This window comes from Colobus angolensis, unplaced genomic scaffold (genome assembly GCF_000951035.1).
Source record: "Colobus angolensis palliatus isolate OR3802 unplaced genomic scaffold, Cang.pa_1.0 Scaffold104, whole genome shotgun sequence".
Lineage (NCBI taxonomy): Eukaryota > Metazoa > Chordata > Mammalia > Primates > Cercopithecidae > Colobus > Colobus angolensis.
Genome location: NW_012111364.1, coordinates 2,337,539 through 2,358,875, shown reverse-complemented (window position 1 = coordinate 2,358,875; position 21,337 = coordinate 2,337,539). Strand labels below are relative to the sequence as shown.

The 21,337-nt window shown below is 36.3% G+C and overlaps 1 protein-coding gene across 5 annotated transcripts in view; it reads right to left on the bottom strand.

Moving 5' to 3' along the window:
* Positions 1-20,058, bottom strand: part of ETV1 (ets variant 1) — a 99,395-nt gene extending 79,337 nt beyond the window's left edge. The window contains exons 1-6 of one of the 5 annotated variants that reach the window (XM_011942834.1): positions 19,233-19,609; positions 18,938-19,134; positions 18,677-18,808; positions 17,764-17,851; positions 16,321-16,368; positions 7,114-7,167 (exon numbers count right to left, since the gene is read on the bottom strand). In XM_011942834.1, coding sequence (XP_011798224.1) covers positions 7,114-7,167; positions 16,321-16,368; positions 17,764-17,851; positions 18,677-18,721 — 235 coding nt within the window. In that variant the 5' untranslated portion in view covers positions 18,722-18,808; positions 18,938-19,134; positions 19,233-19,609. Of the gene's footprint in view, positions 1-7,113; positions 7,168-15,798; positions 16,198-16,320; positions 16,369-17,763; positions 17,852-18,676; positions 18,809-18,937; positions 19,135-19,232 lie in introns of those variants that run through there. The other 4 variants (XM_011942841.1, XM_011942848.1, XM_011942866.1 and 1 more) reach the window with 4 other exon arrangements.
* Between the last annotated feature and the right edge of the window lie 1,279 nt (positions 20,059-21,337).

Here is a 21,337-nt window from a genome sequence, read left to right as displayed (position 1 = left end):
AAAAACCATACCCAAAAGAAACTCAGAACCATCAAGAGGGAGCTATTGTATAGCTCTCAGGAATACTAACTTGGGGGGGAAGGTATGCAACTAGTAATCCTTGAAATGGATAGTTTGAGTTTACTTGGTAACATGTTTAAATAACATGCCTCAAAAAAAGTTTTAAATTTTTTTGAAACTGAAAACAAACCAAAAAAACTCATGTTCTTAAATCCAAAAACTGCCATTTCCCTTTTAGTGTGTGCTCTCATTTTGGTAAAAGCAGTCAGAAAGACGAAAGAAGACAAAGTTTTCCTGACCAATCATATCAAAAAAACTTAATCAGGCAAGAAAGTTTTCAAAATTAGTAAAAAAAAAAATCAAATTTATAAAGTACTCACTGTATGTGTTGCTTAGTAAAAAGGCAGGAAATTATGAAAACAAACCATAAATGGAATTTTTCTGATCCTGGACAAGTACATGTTAACATAAATTATTCAGTCAGGGTCTACATAGACCTGATTGACTTCAGTTTTCTAAGAAGCAAATTTGTAACAGTAATCTAAGTATTTCTTTTTTCTACTTCATTGCAAAAAAATAAAAAAAGAAAAAAAAAGTCAAATGCTATTATTTTATTTATTTATTTATTTTTTGAGAAACAATCTTACTCTGTCACACAGACTGGAGTGCAATAGCATGATCTCGGCACACTGCCACCTCTACCTCCTGCCTCAGCCTCCCTGAGTAGCTGGGATTACAGGCATGCAACACCACGCCCAGCTAATTATGTAGTTTTAGTAGAGACGGGGTTTCGCCATGTTAGCCAGGCTGGTCTCGAACTCCTGACATCAGGTGATCCGCCCTCCTCGGCCTCCCAAAGTGCTGGGACTACAGGCAGGAGCCACTGTGTCCAACCTAATGCTATTCTTAAAACCAGAAATTCCTAAAGAAACAAAAGTGTAGTTATGATTTTCATTTAGTTAAAGAAAATGTCATCCATGTAATAATAATAGTGGTTTTAAACAGTTGAGTCCCCACACACGGGCTTGTCAGGATGATTTTTGTGTGGTCCACTAGTATTGTATTACAGATATCTGATAAAGTATAGAAGTTTGCAAAAGATTTACTTTTGTAAATAGTGAAGGGTCAGGGTTATTATTATTTCTGTAATAACATTTTTTCCAATTGATTTGCTTTCCAGTGTGTTTTATTGAGTGTAAGACAAAACAGTAGAGTAACAAGGATCTATCCTGTTAGGAATTTTGCATAACCCTGGGAGTTATGCACACTCCTGAAAATGCTCTGGAAGAAGAGAAAATGTAAATGGGAACATCATTATCATGTGAATCACTATAGAGAAAAGACTCAAATGAACTAATGCAACCAAATGGAAACAAACTAGCTATAAAAATAACACATAATTTTGTTGCGAAGAACAAAATGAAAGGTGGTAGATTTTTAAAGATTAATGATATAACTGCCAGGCGCGGTGGCTCATGCCTGTAATCCCAACACTTTGGGAGGCTAAAGCGGGCGGATCACTTGAGGTCAGGAGTTCGAGACCAGCCTGGACAACATAGTGAAACTCCGTCTCTACTAAAAATACAAAAATTAGCCAGGCATGGTAGCACATGCCTGTAATCCCAGCTACCTGGGAGGCTAAGGCAGGGGACACTTAAACCCGGGAGGCTGGGGTTGCAGTAAGCCGAGATCGTGCCACTGCACTCCAACCTGAGTGATACAATGAGACTCTGTCTCAAAAAGGAAAAAAAAAAAGATATAGCTAAATTTAAAATATATGAGTTTATATTATTTAAGGCTGGGCACGATGGCTCGTGCCTGCAATCCTAGTACTTCAGGAGGCCGACGTGGGCAGATTACTTAACCCAGGAGTTCAAGACCAGCCTGGGCAACAGGGCAAAACCGCATCTCTACATAAAATACAAAAACTGGCCAGGCATGGTGGTGTGTGTCTGTAGTCCCAGCTACTTGGGAGGAAGAAGTAGGGTAGAATGCTTAACCTAAGGAGACAGAGTTTTCAGTGAGCCAAAATCATGGCACTGCACTCTAGCCAGGGCAAACAAGTGAGACCCTGTCTCAGAATAAAATAAGATTGAAAACATTGATGTAATTAAAGTATACAATTTAGGAAAATTCTGTTTAAATACAAATGTATATCCACTTCAGAAACATAAGTTTTACCTATGTTTGAAATACTCCTTAATTTGTCCTTTTTGAGAAGACACACTTCTATTTCTTCTGGACTAAAGCACATCCTAATGTAATTCTATTTTTTCCAGCAGAGTTCTGAGTTATGAAAAGATTTATTGCTAAGGAATAAACAATTTGTTAAAAGCATGTTATTGTTTCTCTTAGCTTTCATCGATTTCCTGCATGCACTTGTAGGAAGTTGTTTTCACTTGGTTTTTATTGTTATTTTCTGATAGATATAGGGTCTCACTATGTTACCCAGGCTGGTCTCCAACTCCCGAGCTCAAGCAATTCTCCACTTCAGCCTTCCAAAGTGCTGGGATTCTAGGCATGAGCCACCATGCCCAGGCTCTGTTTTCACTTATTTTTAATGCCTATACTTGCTTTAAAGTTATCATCCTTCAAAGGTTAGTAATTTATAGTATACCATCACTGGATTCCACATTTCCAGTGAAAATATTTTGTAAACAGCAATAAATAATGCTCAGGGAAATTTTTAGAAAGTTCTCAAATGTTATGGTTTAATCTCATTTTCACAATTTGTGGATGCTCTGATCTTTATTATTCTACATGCATTTAAACATGTTACAGTCAAATGCATGTTCTATAATTCCGTATTGAGCAAAATTTGTTCTTCATTCTCTTAACCTTCATTCACCAAAGGACTAAAGCGGTAAAAGCTAAGGCGGAAGCATCTTATTTCATTGAGGTATGCAAGGAAATCTGATTGTTCACATTTTCAAAAATACCTGCATAGAATTTACAGACAGGCCACACAGAGGGGATGGAGTTTCTTTCTCTTTCTAGAGATAGGAACCCTCTGCCCCCACTAAGCATACCCAGACAGACGAGAATCAAGCATCTGTTTAAAGGCATTTTGGAGACCATCTAACCTCTCAATTCCAATATTTGATAAACCTCTGCATCCAGAAATCCTCTTAAGTATCTAATACAAATGCCTTATTCTTCTTTTTTAAATCATTTCCCTCTCGTCCTTTCTTCAGTGAAGACTAAAATTAGTTGGTCACTGTGATCTGAACAATAGTCCTTCATGTCTATGAAAACCTGAAATAACATATACCTCCACTTTTTTTTTTTTAATTAGGCTATTTCAGACTTATTTTTGCCTCTGTTGATAGGTATTTTTTAGTTATTATGTGTCTTATTTACATGTCCCAAAGCCATATTGGTTAAACTGTAAATATTCTCTAACTAAAGTAAAATAAAACTTCACGATTCTGAAAACCTTTGGTTAAACTTTCCTGGTTTCAGCAAGTTTTCCCAGAATGAGACTATATGTGCAGTTTTAAGGCATATCATATGTTTCCACCTTAAGAAAGGAATTAAGACTCTGAAGATGCTTAGGAGGAAATAAGCACTAAGAAGGTGATCAAGAACACAATAATAATTTTACTTGTTATTCTTCTATAACATGCAAGTCATGCTGAATGTGACATGCTTCATGTACCCTCAAGAAGTTCACAATCTTATCAAAGACACAAATGTATCTAAAATACTATAATATAATATAACACACAAGATGTGGTGGAGTCCAGCTAACTCTGTGGGGCTAGGGTGGCAAGAAAAGGCTGAGAAAGACTTCAATGAGGTGAAATCTAAGCAGAGTCTGAAATAGGAGGGTCACCAGATTGCCAAGCAAAAATGAAAACTTTTAAAGCAAAATGAACATATGCAAGGGCAAAGAGACTTAAAACAGCTCAATCTGCCCAGAGAACTTAAAAATTAGAAGCGCTAAAGTACAGAGGAAAGGAAAAGACAGGGTACTGGAATAGCAAGAGTTTAAACCAAAAGGATAGTCAAGGCCTGGGTTATAGAACAATTTTCTGTACAGCTAAAGAAATAGGACTTTGTCCTGCAGACAGTCTAAGAAGAAAACTAACAAGGCCAAATAGCTGTGTGTTAATGCTACTGCACAGGGTGGCTTGCAAAGAGGGAAAATCAAAAGGCAAGAAAACCAACCAAAAGGCTGACTCAGAAGTTCAGTGAAGGCAAAATGTAGGTGTGTGAACTAAAGCAATGAAGTAGGGATGAAGGAGAGGCCATGAAATTAAGATATTTTTGAAAGCTAGGATCAACAACTTGGTTAGCAATTTGAGGTTTATGGTAAAGAACTGAGGTCTCTGAGGATAAATATCAGGATTTCAGTTTGGATGGTGATGCCACTAACTTAGAAACGCAACGGAAGTAACAGAGCAATGTTGGTCAGGAAAAATCGTGATTTCACTGTTGGACTTGCTGAGTGTAAACTGTCTGTGGAACATTGCGTTAAAGATTGGAGTTGGCGTGTAAATCGTGTTTAAATGCACAGCCGAGGGCTGAGGGAGTGAGTCCAGAGGTGTTGCCTTTTTCTCATCTGCACAGGGACACTAGTGGGGGATCAGGTGAGGATGTCCACCAGACAGCTTTGGAGGGAAGAACCAGGCTGGAGACAACAATGCGGAAGACATTGTTGTTCAAAGCTGTGCAGTCCAATATAGTAGCCAGTAGCCAGACATGTCTAAATTTAAAATAATCAAAATTAAATAAAGTTAAAAATTCATTTCCTCAGTCCCACTAACCACATTTTGTGTGCTCAACGGCCAGTGTGGTTAATGCACACTGGATCAGGTGGCACAGGTGTAGTCATGTCCATCACAGAAAGTTTTATGGGACAGTGCTGGCATGGTGCATGTAAAATAAGAGGAAAGGGGCTCACGCCTGAGATACCAAAGCTTTGGGAGGCCAAGGCAGGTGGCTCATGAGGTCAGGAGATTGAGACCATCCTGGCCAACACGGTGAAAGCCCGTCTCTACTAAAAATACAAAAAATTAGTTGGGCGTGGTGGTGGGTACCTGTAGTCCCAGCTACTTGGGAGGCTGAGGCAGGAGAATGGCGTGAACCTGGGAGGTGGAGCTTGCAGCGAGCCGAGATCGCACCACTGCACTCCAGCCTGGGCAGTAAAGCGAGACACTGTCTCAAAAAAAGAAAAGAAAAGAAAGAAAAAATAAAAGGAAAGGTTTGGGGACAGAACCCTAGGGAAAGAAGAGGTCCACAAAGAGGAGAGAAGGAAAATGAGTTCAGTGAGAAGGAGTGGTCAAGGGAGTAAAAAAAAAGGAAGAAAATCATGCCCGTGTGACCTTAAGAAGAGTTCAAAGAGATTAAATATTCAACAATAAGAAAAGCTGAAAAGACGTCAAATAAGAAAAGTAGTAAAAAATTACCTCTAGGTGGTTCATTTTACCCTGACAATTGATATAGCAATGGAATTGTTACCGATTACTTTAGATGTAAAATATCAACAAGTTTAATTCTTTTACTCAGACAATATGGTTAGCTTTTAGAAAGCATAATTCACTGCTCACAGGCAGGGAAATGTTGGAATATGATCATTCTCTTCCCAGACTTTAATCAAGAAGGGGAGGACTTGTGTAAGCCATCGTCTGCTGGGAGTGTTTCTAAGGATGTCTAATTAAGTTCTATATATTTGCTGAGTAAGTTTCTTGGAAGCCTATGTCAAATACCTGCATTTAGACATCAAAGAGCATTATACAGTCTTCTTGGATCAAAAATAAAGCTAACAGAACAGCAGTTACCAGGGACTGAGGGCAGTGAAATGGGAGTTATTGTTTTACAGGTTCGGAACTTCAGCTTGGGATATAAAAAAGTTCTGAAGTTAAATAGTGGTGAAGGTTGTACAACAATGTGAATGTCCTTAATGCCACTGAACTACAAACTTAAAAATAGTTAAAATGGTAAATTTTATGGTATGTATATTTTACCACAGTGATTTCTTTATAACCAAGCTGAGCTAAAACATGTAACATGTTAGAGAATCTGGACAAAACCTTGCACAACCCTCTACGCCTGAGAAATTTAATACACCAAACATAAATGCTGAAAATATTGCCCACAAACATCTGTTACTTGAAGTAATGCAGGTATTTGTATTAGATTTATGATATAAAGGTGTGAACATATGGGTTTCATAAGTTGTAAGACATCAAGCATCTCTTGTTACTAGCGATATTGCCTCCTCTGGTACTATCAATGGTCTGAAAAAATAAAACAAATTTAGATGTCACCAACAGAACAAAAATGCATTAGGCCAGTTTCATAAATAAGATGGCATTTATACCCTTTTCCTTACTATTTGCTCCTTTGGTCAGTAGCAGCAGTTAGCTGGTAGAATGGCAAATTATAAATATCAGTAGTAAACCCTGAGGCAACCACGTTTGCACAGGCAAAATGCTCACTCTGCAACTAAGGGACAGTGAGTATTCCATGAATAACTCCTCACGCATTCTCTGACAGACCCGGGAGCAAGGCTCAGGGAAAGGAGCGTAGAAGGAGGAACCCTGAGAGAAGCCAATGGCTGTTTCCATTTGTGCTACTGCAACCAGGAAGCAGAAAATTTCAGGTTAAAAATAAAATAAAAGCAGATGACAATTCATGAATTCAAAATACTACAATAAGCCAACAAATGTTTGCTCCAGAATCTTTTATAAATTATACAATAACTAATCTCAAGTAGTTTTTAACTCTATCTCCCATCAACATCCAGGCATTTCTCTGTAAGCATATTGGCACACTGGAAGTAAACATGTGCATATTCATGGATCACACCCTATTTCCTCCCAAAGATATTTACCAATATGAAAACAAGACCACCTTTCAATCAACTCAGTTTTCCTTGCCTACTATTTGGAGTTCTCTTCCGATATACAGAATTCAGGGATTCTGCTCAAAATAGTTTCTGCTGATATCACAACCTGACAAATCAAATCATCTTATGGCTGTAAGTTCAAAAGGCGCTTGTACAATGTAAGACAAGACACTGGACGTGAAAACCAACCAAAGAGAAAGAAGGAAAGAAGGAAACCAGAAAGACAGAAAAATACAAGAGATGAGTCATACTATACTTACAACTTTCAGCCTGATAGTCTGGTACAAACTGCTCATCATTGTCAGGTACCTGAGCTGAAGAAGAAAAAGAAAATTAAAAAAAAAAAAAATTAAGAGAGAAACTGCCAAAAGCATAAGGAATGTCAAGTAAAATCTGTCAAGTAAGATCTTCTTAGGCTGAGATCAAACCTATGATTATTTGCCAATGAGCTCCTATTTAAAATGGTATTGACAACACTACTTAGGAGGGGGAAATGGAAGGGGAGCATTGATGTCAACTAGGAACCATATATATGTCAGAAATAGGACTATAGTAGGTGTATTCCCTCTGAATTTCACCTGCCAGATGGAAATAAAAGAGATGCAAAATAAAGAAAGCTACAGAATTTCCATTTCCTACAGTTTTTTTTTTTTTTTGAAGAATGGAGCAAAAGCTATTTCACACTGCCAGTGTGTAAGCAGCCCATTTAAATTAACCACACAATTATTTTAAGTGATGTGCAGTTATCACACACATCCCTCTGCCTTTTTAGAAACGTCTGCTAGTATGTTCTCTGTCCTGCAAAATACACCATATTTTAAAATGCTTGCCCTGAATTTTGTCAGAGTATGCTACAAAGATTTTTAAATGGAAGAATAGTCCTTGATTTGGCTCGTATATAATAAAGTATTATATTTCAAAGATTATATTCATATTAATAAAATAATAAACAATAATACAAATGTCATTTTTTCATTCAAAATATTTTCCTGGCAACTACTAGGCATTAACAAAAAGAATATCACTATTTCGTCAGTCCTAATGTCAAAAGACTTTCCTATTTTTAGTAAAGGAAAAATACTGAATAGCAAGGACTTAATACATTTGGCAGCAGTCAAAACACAAGTGCATTTTTCACTTCAAAAACGTTTTCATCACAGTTAATTTAGACATCGAAGTAACCTATTCCAAACTGAATATTAATAATAAGCTTTCACAAACACACATAAATACATACACACACACCCAAAAAATAGAAGGTAGGTTACTTTTAATTTGATAAAAATATAATGACTTATCATCCTAATTAACTTTAGCTGTGATTTGATTAGCTAGTATTACTTTATTAGTGTTACGTAATACTGAAACTTTTTTATCCAGCCAAGTCATATTTAAATAGATGTTAATTAACTTTTCAAAATGAGCCTATTCTGTATGAGGAATGCTTATTAAAATAAACAGTCTCTTTTGAAAATGCTTCAGGTTGATAATTGAATGGCTTAAGAAAAAAATCTACATAAAAAGGAATTCTATATTTTTAAAAATTTTTATATAAAAAATAATACAGTATACAGAATTAAAGTTTCTTTTTATTAGTTTAATATTATTCTTTAAAAACAGATATTTGGCTGAATAAAATTTATGTTCTATTATGAAGAGCATAACAATCTGGTAATTGTGCCTATTATAAAAATGTATGCAGTTTGACATTCAGCTGTTTTCTAACAACTCTCTTCTGTATACCAATAATTATTACGAATGCACTCTATCCCCACTACCAAACAAAATCAAACAAATTAAGAACTTTTTCAAGTTTTAACTGATGCCTATTTGATCAGCCTATATTGCAAGAATTTTTTTCTCTTCATATTGCTCTAATATCTGATAATGTGGGTAACAACTTTAAAGTCAGCGAACTGCAAATCTTAATTCTATGACATGCTAGCTGTGCAACTTTGGTTAAGTTACTGAACCTCGTCAAATTGAATTTTGCTCATCAGTTTAATAGTGACCAAATACAGGTTTTTTGGCAGGGATTAAATGAAACAGTCTAAACACAATGCCAGCTACTCAAGAAATATTCCTTATTTTCTTCTTTCCAGTCCTCTACCCACCTACCCTTGTCTTTCAAGTCATCCACAAAAAAGTACTTGTCATTAGAATGCTCGGTTTAATATCTTTACTTCTAATGAAGTCTACTGGAGAGGCAAAGAAACAGCTAAAATCTGTACATTAGCATTCTCTCTGCTATTAACACAACATTTTTTTTGACACTGCAGAAAAAAATGTTCTAAAAGATTCATAAATTACAAGTCGAAGGGTGCGCTTTCAAGTAAGTCTTCGTACCAAAAAAATTACAAGCGTTTCAAATATATATTTAATAAATAACAGCAAGTACACAGAATCAAATCCTGCACATTTTTCCCATTATATCCTTGTTTTGGTTTTCCCTCAGAATTAACAGCTAAACAGATATAACTATTGAGATGCAAATTTATCAACCACAACAATTACTGGGCTTTTAAAAAGACAACATTTACAAGAATCTGATAAAAATATAATATCCCTTTACAGGAAAAGTTAAAAAAGCTGGTGAGTAACAAAAGTATATTTGTAACTGAATATAATGGTATGAATGCCCTAAAGGTCTTTTGTTCGTTTTTGTAGTATGGTAAGCAAATTTGCAACTTCGTAATCTATGTCACTGCAAGAGTAGCACAGAGTCATTGATGGGAGTGTGATGTGTGGTGGAATATGTGTGAGGAAAAAAGGGCCAAATTTTAGGAGTAGAATAATCTAGAAGTTATACCTCGCAAATATACAGAAAATAGCTGCACACCAACAATCTGTAAAGAGTAAGAATAAGAATTCCTATTTCTGTTCTAACTCCTTAACATACTGAATAAATACTTCACACTTATTCCTGAACATATTACAGAATTTTAACAAAAAACATATGACTCACATTTTCACAGAAGCTAATCTTAAGAAACTGAATAGACCAAATGAAGCCGCATGCTACTTAAATAGACAAAGGCTTAAGCATACCTCTAATTTCAAGTTAGAGTAAACGGAAAGCAGTTAACTAAAAACACAAGTTGGATCTAGGCGAGGAAAATATGACAAAGTATTGCCACACTTGTATCATACATTTCCTTTTTTCTTCAATTCAGGGGAATACTGTGAAGGAGCAAACTACAGCTGCCTGAAAATTTGCAGCAAGCCATACCAACGCCAAAGTTGAAAATTAACAATAGAAGTCAACCTAAAAAAGCAATGTTTTTTCCACTACTATCTATTATAAACTGTGCTTGATATAATCACCTTCGGGGAATGAAAATGTTTCCCCACACTATGTAATTAAAGATGAAGGGGAAGAGAAGGAAAGGAGAAGGGGAGAAAGTATATACCAAAAGACCAATAAAATGCTTTCAAGGAGATTAAGCATGTGGATTTTATTGGTAATAGCTGTAGCGGCTCTATCAGTTCATTGCACATTAATAGACAAGTTGCCATCAAGTCTCAGGATCTCGGCTTTAAAAGGGTAGTATGTGCACTCTCAGCTATTTGCTTTACCTAGATTATTATCCAAAGTTGTTTTACTGTTTTCTCTGTTTTTGCTACATATCAATACATATTATCAGAAAGAAACTCATCAAAATATTAATCATGACCTATATGTCACAAACTCACCAATTCTCCTTTTTAATTTTAATATCCTTTCTTAACTAATATTGCCTTGGGGATGGGTAATTTTAAATATAGCTTGCCTTTATGTTATACTTCTTTTTAACTTTCAAATGAAATAATAATCATTACTTAAGAAAAAGTAAGCAATGAAAAATTTTCCAAGGTTGGCTGCAGCAAAGCGAAAACCCTCTTATTCTTACAAACTATGTGCCTGTTGGGTTTTCTTTTAAAGCTAAGGAAAAAGTGGAAGAATTACAAATAAAACAAACATCAAGTATAAAAGGGGTTAATATTTAATTAAAACCAGTTCTATCCACTGTAACAATGACCTGGAGCCAAACAAGGCGGAAGATGTATGAGTCATTCTTTCTGCCCGTGAATGAGACAGCTGATCTCCTCAGCAATTCCTCAAGACAAGCAGGCAGAACTGGAGTTCTGCCTCCATTCACAAAAACACAGTCCAGCATATGAGCCATGTGGTCCAACCACAATCTTTTCATGTCACACCCATCCAGGGAGCTAAAGCAAGTAAACTTGGACTTGCAATATAAACACACCAATTTTATTGCTCTGTCTCAGAGCACAGATCTATTAAAGGAACACATTTAAATAAATGACAAGTTTACAAAGTTACGTACAGACATACATATATATACACACAAATACATACATACACATATCCCATCCTGCTTTACAGAGTAACTTGTTACAGAAACTTGCATGTATAAAACTAAGGAAGAAAAAAGGAAAAGATGGAAATGCAAAGAATGTTTCAAGAAAGGGAAAAGAAAAACCATTACAGAAATGCCTAATTTTTCTTGCCTATTATCCAAGTATTTTTATCATAAGAATACTGTAGATTGTTTGCTGAACTTTGTAGTATTTCTCTTTGAATTAAAGAGTTAGAAACAAATTTCTTGTGATAAATTTAAATTTTATTTCAAATAAGAAGTAAAACAAGAAAAATCCGCCTTCCTACAGTGGTATTCTGTTTAATCCTAAAGTGAAGCTACAGGCCATGGAACAAAATAATCATGAGTCCACTAAGTTTGGTTTTATACCACATCCACTTTTAATAATAAAATGATTGTACAAATGTAAAAACATTAATTATGCAGAAATATAAACATATTTAAACATACAAAAAAAGGAGGCAACTTTCCAATGACAAAAACACCTTTACTACTTGATTAAGGCATTATTGTCATATTTCTATATTCTTACTGTAACAGTAAAGTTTTAGTTGTGGTGAGTGTCAAATCAGCTTAAATTCCTAACTAAACCTGACCTGTAGTAACTTGAAAACTTAAGGGAAGCTCAGAGCCAACTAGCTGTTGTTTCTAGCCAAATATTTTCTCTAATGCTACAGAGGTCTGACTCTATTATTACTTTTTATTATAACATTATACACAAGTCAAAGGGAATAAAGTTATACTACAAAATGTAACAAACTGCAGATTTCCCATAACTGAAATAGAAAAGCTTAGTCATATTTTATTTATTAGGATCCTCTGGAAAAACTACACTGTACTATACCAAATCCTATTTTTCTATTTAAAAAAAAAAGTCTCTTTTGTAAATAAAACATGTATGAGAAAACATTCATGCAATTCCAATGAATGTTTAGAAATAAAATATACTTACTCTATTTGCTATCTAAGTCAAACTCAAATGAGAAATTTTTCTCTCATATTTTAGATTATTTTCTGGTACAACAAAGAGAGGGGTGATAGTCCATCCTCTCCCTGCCCACACACACATGAAATGATTGTTGTTCAATTGTAAGAAACTATATGGACTTCTCTAATTCAATGTTTAATTCTAAAGTCATGTTTTATGTAAACCACATAAAATAATGTAGTTTTTAAAGCCTTTAATCCTTATTGCACCAAGTGGGGCAAAATAATTCATGAGCACATAACCAATTTTATGTTCCATTAAAAAAAAAGCAGGATTTTTGAAAAATAAAAATGAGTGTATTACGACTGCTATATATTGTGGATGACATTACACACAGTGAGTGACAATAGCACATATTACTTAAGAAACATCACATAATGATTTTGAATATAAATTTAGCATCAGCCATTAAAGCGAATTGAGGGGAAAGTAATGACATCTCTGCTTTTAAGTCAACATGACTGTTGTTTGAAGGTCACATAAAACCAAAAGAAAAAAACCCTTCTTTGTATGATGTAATAACCTTTGCTGTAGAAAGGTTGTTCTTGGAGATAAAACTCCTACTCAGAGTGTGGCGGCAGCACTAAACTTGACTCAATACAAAACCACTGAAAAACATTTTACCCTGAAGACAGAGAATACTGTTGATGAACGTGAACCTGAAAGAACATCTAGACCAGAAACAAAATAACAGTCAAGAGAGCAGCTATATATTTATATCAGATATATACTGAAAATTATTATTTCCCTTTAAGTTGTGTTAGTAGGTGAGCTTTAAGAAGCAAGTTTGTAAGAATGCAATCCTTTCTTAATTTTTTACATCTTTCTATTTTTGTTCCGGATACACAAGAGATTCCATTTTAACTATGACTTTCAGGCTGTTATGAATAAGACATCACCATGATGTTGATAGGATTGATATTTAAACTCATTATTTCATGGGATCAAATAATTGCAACTGCCTTTCTGTCAGTAGCAGCCTAATTCAGAAGACAAATAATCAGTAAAGAATTGCACATAGTAAAATTATAACATAAAGTGACTATGGCAACATTTTAAAATTGGCATATTCCCTGACTTTTTTTTTAAAAAAAAACTACTGTGGTCACTGAAAATATTAACTTTTCAATTTTCTTCAGAATAAGATAATTATTTTAAACTGTGTTTAGATGTTGAAAAATCTCTAAATTGCAGTGTTAGTTCTTGGGAAATGATATTAATGTAAAGTTGTATTCTCCACCAACATATTTAAATCTCTGTATGGGTAACTTTCTTGGTAGAATGCAAGTATATTTTTACAGAGGACTTTACTGAATTGAAAATACTGGTTCCATCCCCACCCTTAAACAGTCCTGCCTTATCTATTCCAACTTCCCCTTAGAAATAAAAAAAAAAAATTTATAATCCATAATAATTTACCCATGACTAATCCATATGTTGCATTTGGGGTAAAATTTATGAACAGTCTTACAGAAAAAACAAACTAAACATGCTAAGATATCATTTAACAAATATTTGAGGACTTTTATAATTTTTCAAAAACACAATTATCATATGACATATGACAACTAACTTGACTCTCATGTCTAACAAGGTTTTTAGACCTGTTTAACTTCCCTGTGGAATTCTAACTCATGGGAGAAACTTGGTTAATTGCCAATGATCTTTTTTAAAGAGGTCAAGATGTCTTAAAATTCCATGGTCACTTTCTTGGCTATGGAATATTATGAAAAGAAATATGTAAATGGTTCATAATCTGGCAATTTGGCAATGTTTTAATTTCTAGATGTCCAGAAAGACATAAATGGGCACATCTCACTACAAATAACTAGGGTAATTTGGGGATCTCTTCTTAGCTAAATACTGTTCAAGACGTGGGATAAGTCAAGTTAAAATATCAGTGCAAAATAATATATTTAATTTCTCAAAACAAAAAAAAGTGGAGTCTAGAAACAAGAAGTTAAAAAGATCTCTTTTCTTATAATTAGACTTTAAACACCACATTAACAACTTTTTGCTTACATCACGATTAGATAAATTAATGTAAACTATTTTGAAAATGTTTAAATTATTCTAAAATGAAATCTTATCCATAGTTTGTAAATAGTAGTCCTCCTGGGAATTCATATAAAACACTCATGATTAATTCCTGAACTTAATTGAAATTACAATTCTTTTCAAAGTAAGGGTCCATGTTCTTCCAAATACATTGATCATTTTCTAGGTTTATTTTTTGTAATGCTAAGTCTTCAGGTTTGATTTACAGGTATGTTAATAATCCCGGAGAAAGACTATTCCCTGCAGAGTTTTAGAAGATAAATTTGGATAAATTATTCAAATCACTTATCTGAGCTACAAGACACAAAACAAGTCAAAAGTTAAAAAAAAGAAATGTACTGAAACTGATTATAAAATGGTAAGAGTCTGTCACAGATTCCACATTTTAAAATTCCAGGAACAGAGTTGCTATGCACATTCAAAATCTGCCAGCAAGTGCACTGACTTGGAATCAATGAGATTTAAACATCTAAGAACCAACAAACCTTCCAGAACAATTAAAATATATATATTAAGTTATTCTAGAGAAGCAAATAAATTCTCTCATAAAGGTAATGTTCTCACAACCTTTGACTTTGCAAAACTAATAATAGGCATAAGTTAATACAAGAATCTCCATGCAGATTTTCCATGAAAAAGTTATATCTGAATATGACTTATGTTGCAATAAAAAGTAATCTATTGCAGTAAGATTCATTTACAGAGACTAGCAAAATGATCCTTAAATATAGCCAAAACTTTCAGTAAGTCTTACCTTCATTAACATGTAAATACAATCATCCTTTCAAAGGACTATTAGGAAAGCTATTTAACTTTAAAGATTGATAAAGATTGAAAAAGCTCTTTGGAGAACTAGACTATCAGCAAAACAAAGAAACTTATTTTACATGCTAACAGCAACTTGATCAACTGCATTCAAGACCATCGATAAAACACATCAGTCTGCCTCAAAGTAGCTACAGCAACACCTGGGTTCCATTTAAAGAGACCCACTCTCTCCTTTTTAACCATCTTAAAATCTGTTCCAAAACTTGCATGTTTCCCATATAATGTGAACACACAAATAACACTGCTATACACTCAATGCTTAAATATCTATAATTTTTCTCTTTGTATTTCCCACAAAACACATCATAAAATTAACATTTCACATTTTTATGCCAAATCCAAAAGAAAAATTTCAAATTATGAATGCCAACAAAAGTCCCTCAATATTAGGCATTTTCGAAGTTGTATAAAGCTTTATGAAGCAATATCTCATTTTCTTATAAAGTTGCATGCAATAAAATATATAACAGATAGAACCACAAAATTTTATCATAAAATAATCCAAAATAAAAGTAATGCCTTTAAATGTACCCTAGCTCTATTAAATAAATCCTAATAAAACTGACAAAATAGCAAAGGTCAATTTCAACAAACATCACATGAATAGTAACACATGGAAAACATTTTTAAAATCCTCATATCTCCCATTTATTTTAAACCCATAGATTTCCTAAGTATTAGATACACACCTAACGTTCTGTGTTGTGAACAAGGTGGAAAGAAGACACTTGCACTTAAATCTTGAAGCATCCCGTCCTGATGAACCCAGAGAAACTAATTTCTGCCATCAGAAAAGTCCTCCACCAGAACACCAAATAATGATATGCGCTGCTCTAAAGGAAACAGCAAGCCAGCCGGGTTCTGGCTCTAGGAGGTCTCTGGAGGTACAATAATATAAACCTGATCAATTGCAATTAAAATCTGAACAGAGGCTTAGAACTTGAAGTCTTGGTGCATTAGTTCTTGCCAAAAGCAGATGTGATTGTGAGCTGGAAGCAATTTCTCCTGGTAATTTGTGATGACACTGGGTAGTACAGCCCCAGAGTCCCCAAAGACAAACTCATCAGAGGCTCTAATGTATGCATGACACATGAGGTGGCTCTTTTAGAGCTCAATTAATTGGGCTGAATATTAAGACAGCAAGTTCAGGACTTCTTTTTTTTCTTCTTCTAGAGTTGCTTTTCCCCCTTTTAAAGCAATTTTTGCCTTACCTTCTGCAAGCCATGTTTCCTGTAATTGACTTAGATCTTGAAAGAGTTCTAAAAAACAAGTCAAAGATATAAACATAAGATTTGCAAATCTTTAGTCTTCATTAAATGGAAATGTTTGTCATGAAACTGGTATTAAATAAAAATTTAATTTCAAGAGATGCAGTCAACATAAAAATAAAAAAGGAGGCATAACTTAAATATCTCAATAATACTGCCTACTTTTCATGCCTATTAAGCAACTCTTTAAGAAATTATTTTAGTCAACTAAAGAATAAAGTCAATCATCTTTCCTTTTTCCTTTTTAACAAACGGCTTAATAAGCTCAGGGATACCAGAATTCACAAAAAGACTGAGGTGAATGTATGTCTATTCACTGAAATATTTCTTAAATATACTTAACTCTTGCTAAAATAGTAGTAGGGGGAAGATTAGAAAGAATGAAAAGCATTTTATTCATATCTTCTAAATCTTACATAAAAAATATAATGGCACATGGTACAACTGTCAAAGTACTATGTTTTCAACTTCAATACCTCAAAACTAAAAGAAACCACTTCAAATACAAGTTTTTAGAGGAAAATGTCTACATTAATAGGTTTGTAAAAGTCGGAAAGACAATTCTTTGGCACCACATTATCATCAAGTTCAAAACTATATGGTCATGTTAGGGAGGGAGGGAGGTGTTAAAATAGTATGAAGATTTGAGGAAGTTTCAGAATTCAGTATATCTAATTAAAGTTGCCAACTAAACTTCAATAATTAAATCTAAGTATATTAAGTTTATTATGAATGTCCTCATATGGCTAAAATAATTTGTAATATATTGACTTCCTACCAGCAGTTCATCAAAAGAATCTGCAAACTAATTTTCCAAATAGTATTATAATTATTAAGTAGGCCTTAAGTATGATTCAGTGAACACTTTATGGTCAATAAACAAGGTATTATGACCTCACAATTTAGTCATCAAAATCACTCTTGAAAATTCTGTTCACAGTAGATGATTTTAGTGTAAAGGGGGTGAGAAACCAAACAATCATTAATATTGTTTAACTTGTAATAAAGGAGAAAGAAAAAACAAGCAGTGTACATAGCTGCTGAATTTGTCCCACTGTATTGGATATTTTTAAACTGTTATCTTAGTGAATGGGGTGAGTTATATGCCACTTGGACAAAGGTATTTAAACACAAAACAATGATTAAAAGAAGATTGTCATTGTTAAGATTTTACTTCCTTCTTTCATTAGTTTGTGATAGGACCATAAAATAGTCTCCCATGCAAACTGCCACATCATATAAATTGTTCCAAGTTAAAGTCTCCGTTAAATTCAGTAATTTCAAAGTTTATTATTTTTAAGATAAGACTGAAGTGCTCCTTTTCTTTCAGCAGGGTGGAGAGTGTAGGTAAAAAAAATGGGGATTCAGCCCAAAATCAAACCTCACCTTCTGAATCATGAGCCAGATCTCTGTTAATGAATTTTCTTTTCCTGACATTTGTTGGTTTCTCGTTACAATTTCTCCCACGCTGACTCTACAAAGGGAAAGATAAAATCCTTTAAAAGAATGTAAACCTCAGATCACACACACACGCACACGCACACACACACACACAGAGACATGCATACATAAGTCTAATGGATCTTCTCTCTGAATAGAAAAATAAAAGCCCATAGTATCAATTCTAATATTCATTTTCTCACTTATTTGACAGTGAAAGCTTATGTTAAGCAGTCAGGGAGAGTTGCTTCCCAGTGCCGATCCTAGCACAATACTATTTATCAGTCATATATTCATGGTATCTCAGCATCAAAACAACCTTAAGCATTTACACTTAAAGTTGTTTTTAGGTTGGTTCAATGCTAGATTAAAACAGTGGATTTTATTCTCTTTTGGAGAGCCCCTCCTCCCAAACCCCCCCCCCCAGAAAAAAAGCCAAAAGGGTAGAGAAATGAAAAAAAGAGAGAGAAAATGAGAAAAACAAAAACAAAAACACCCCATATAAACAAAAAGCGTCAGCATTTGTCTCAACTTCATTCTTTTCAATGTGGCAGACAAACCCAGCCAAAAACTTTGAGTGCAGCAGCTGCTGCTGCCCTCCATCTCCTCTTCCACTCATCTTGGGAGCTTTAATCAGAAAAAGGGGTCTTAAAAACAAAACTATGCCTTATCCAAATCACTGAAAGGTAAGCTCATTTTGAAGACTGGGCTTCTAGAAGCAGAGTCGCCCTACAGTGGCAACAAAGCAGATAAGTATCTGCAATCCCAACCCCGTGCCCCCTCCCTTCTCATTTTCTCCCTCTCCCCACCCCCGTCGGAGTCAAGTTTATAAACAGCAACTTTCAAACTGATCACTCACATTGGTGACCATGTAAGGCACTTGCTGGTCATAAAATCCATCCATGCTGCTGCTCTTCGCAAATCTCAGCTCAGTATTTTATATTTTGAGCATTTAGCTGGAGATTTCCTCAGGATCTGGACTTCTATCAACCTAGAGGGGAACAAGATGGCTTTTAGGCTTTAAAAAAAAATCATGAATGAAGCTCTTGAATTTGCATAGCTAATTACCCTCAGACAGTCCCATTCACAAAAATAACCCTCCCTACACCGCCTCCTTCACCTGGATCCAAAGAGAGCCAAGAGAGTTCACAATTTACATATTTTCGGTAGTAGCAAAAATCCGAACAAGAGGCGATGTATTTATTTACACTCTCGATGTTTCCCTGCGCAGTCGGTGTACCCCGGGCAGCTCTGATTCGCAAACGTGTGCAAAACTAGCAATGGCGATCAACGAGACTTGCTTTGCACCTAACGGGACTAAAGAGACGGAGACACCTCTTTCATCAGGATAGTTTTTGCGACCCACAACCATGCAATTATCGGGAGAGACATAAAAAGTTGTTGGAAAGACCCACCTGAAGGCCACGCTAGGCGAAAGGCTGCAAAAACTTCCCTCCAAATTTAATAAAAACATTAATTATTGCCCAGCACTTCCCCCTTGGAAGCCGAAAGCGCCTCTGACAGAGCTCAATTCGGTGGTTTTTCCTCTACTTCTCCTCCAGGGGCCTCCAATCCAAACTGATGGATCGCTGCCTCCCATTGGCTCCGTGTCTCTTTCACAAGATCAGATTTCGGGCTGTCAATCAGGCGGCTTGCTGCCCCTTCCCGCGGGTCTCCCTCGCCCCTCTGCCCTAGGGGGTGCTCGGTCGGTAGGCGCTGAGTCCTCAGCCTGGAAGCACCACGGAGAGACTCGACTTAACCCGCAGCTTATTGTTAAAGCGCCTGGGGATACTGAAACCATGTGTTTCGAGTCTCCAGTTCCCATTATTGGGGTGTTAGGTCCACTATTGGGCTGGTTCCCTTAAAGCACTGTTGTGCGTTCTGGTATACACTTAGAGGCGCGATCCACAAAGCCCGTACCTCCTTATTCAGCCGCCCTGCCCACAGGATCTCCAACACCTCTACTCTTGCCCCGACTAGGAGCCCACCTCGCTCTTTAGATCCTCATTCCCACTAAGCTTTTGGACCAATTTATTTTCCTGTTTTTCAAAACCCACCATCACCATTATGATTTATCAAAACATTTTTTTTTTAACACTCATCCTCAACTAAAATTAGATCCTATCTTTCGTGGGACAGAAACTAAAGAATCTATAAGGAAGGCACCTAGGAGATGCAAAACTGCTGATTAGCAGAGGTTGTGATGGGAGGACAACAGAGCAAGCTAGGTGAAAAAGTGTAAGTCAAAATTGTCTCTACGTGTGCACCGGGAAAAGGTACTTCCAGTCCACTGTGGCTGTGGGGAGTAGGAGGGAGGGCTTGGGGTGGCTCGTATATCCTAGAACCCGCACGTTTCCTGAGCTTTTGTTATGTATACACGGAGGCGGAGGGTGTCACTTATTGTACTTGACGCTTTCACTTCCTCTACAGCTCTTAAACAGCCAGAGCCCAGGGTTGGGGGCGAGCGGTGAGACGGCTCGAGTTTCAAGGACAATAACTAGGACGTTCAGAAGTGAGGGCTGCATCTCTGAAGCCACTTGCCCTATCCCTCGTATGGGACTCAGAACAGTAAAGCGTCACTTTAAGGAGCCAGTGCCCAACAGGGGACGGGAGGCCGCGTGGATAGGACCAGGGACTCAATGCTGTTGAAATTGATTTGTGACCAGAACTAGTGACCAGAAGACGTTTCCGGCAGCTGTTCCGCCCATTAGGAAACGTGCTGCAGTTCTCAATTTCTATTTGAAAGTTTCCTTCCTTAAATGGAACGTTATGGAGACACATTAAAATGGAGTGTAAGAGTGCACAGCACTCAACCCCGGACCTATGCAGGAGAAATATCTATTTAAAAAACAAGCAAACAAACAAAATCAACACTTATTACTGGGAAAACAACCAATAACTATGGACAGCAAAGACAGACCCCGCGCATTCCCTGAAACTACTAAATCAGAGTTCACAACGCGCGCACCTATAAGCATTTAGAGCGGGAACTGCATTTTAACCCCGGCCAAGGAGAGATTCCAGGAAGAGCCTGGGCCGGGAGGCTGGAACAGTGAAGCTCATGGGTATTATCTGAGGGTGCAACCAAGCAGGGGGTCAATAACAAGGGTGCTCCACCACCCTTCACTCCAGGAATAACCCAGCGCCTGTAATCTGAGCAACAGTTTCCAAAGACCTTCTCTGCAGCCGGAGCCTGACGGGTATCCAGGGTAACCGCGAGGGGGCGGAGCTTCGGGTTAGGTCTCTGCGAGGTTCTTCCTGCAGCCAATAACGAGCCGTAAATCCCCAGCCCATTGTTGTTTATTGCTGACCCCTCAGCGCTCCGCTAGGAGATTGGCCGCTTTAGGGAAGGGGGCGGAGTCCCGCCCGCCCCAACAGCCACCTTTCGTCTCCATTCACAAAATTCCGGCCCTTCTTGGTCACGTGGTTGGGGGCGTGGAGGGGTAGGGGGAAATGACACAACAAAGGCCCAAGTCGCCCAAACCACAAAAGTTTTTTCAGCTCGCTGACTTCTCTTTGT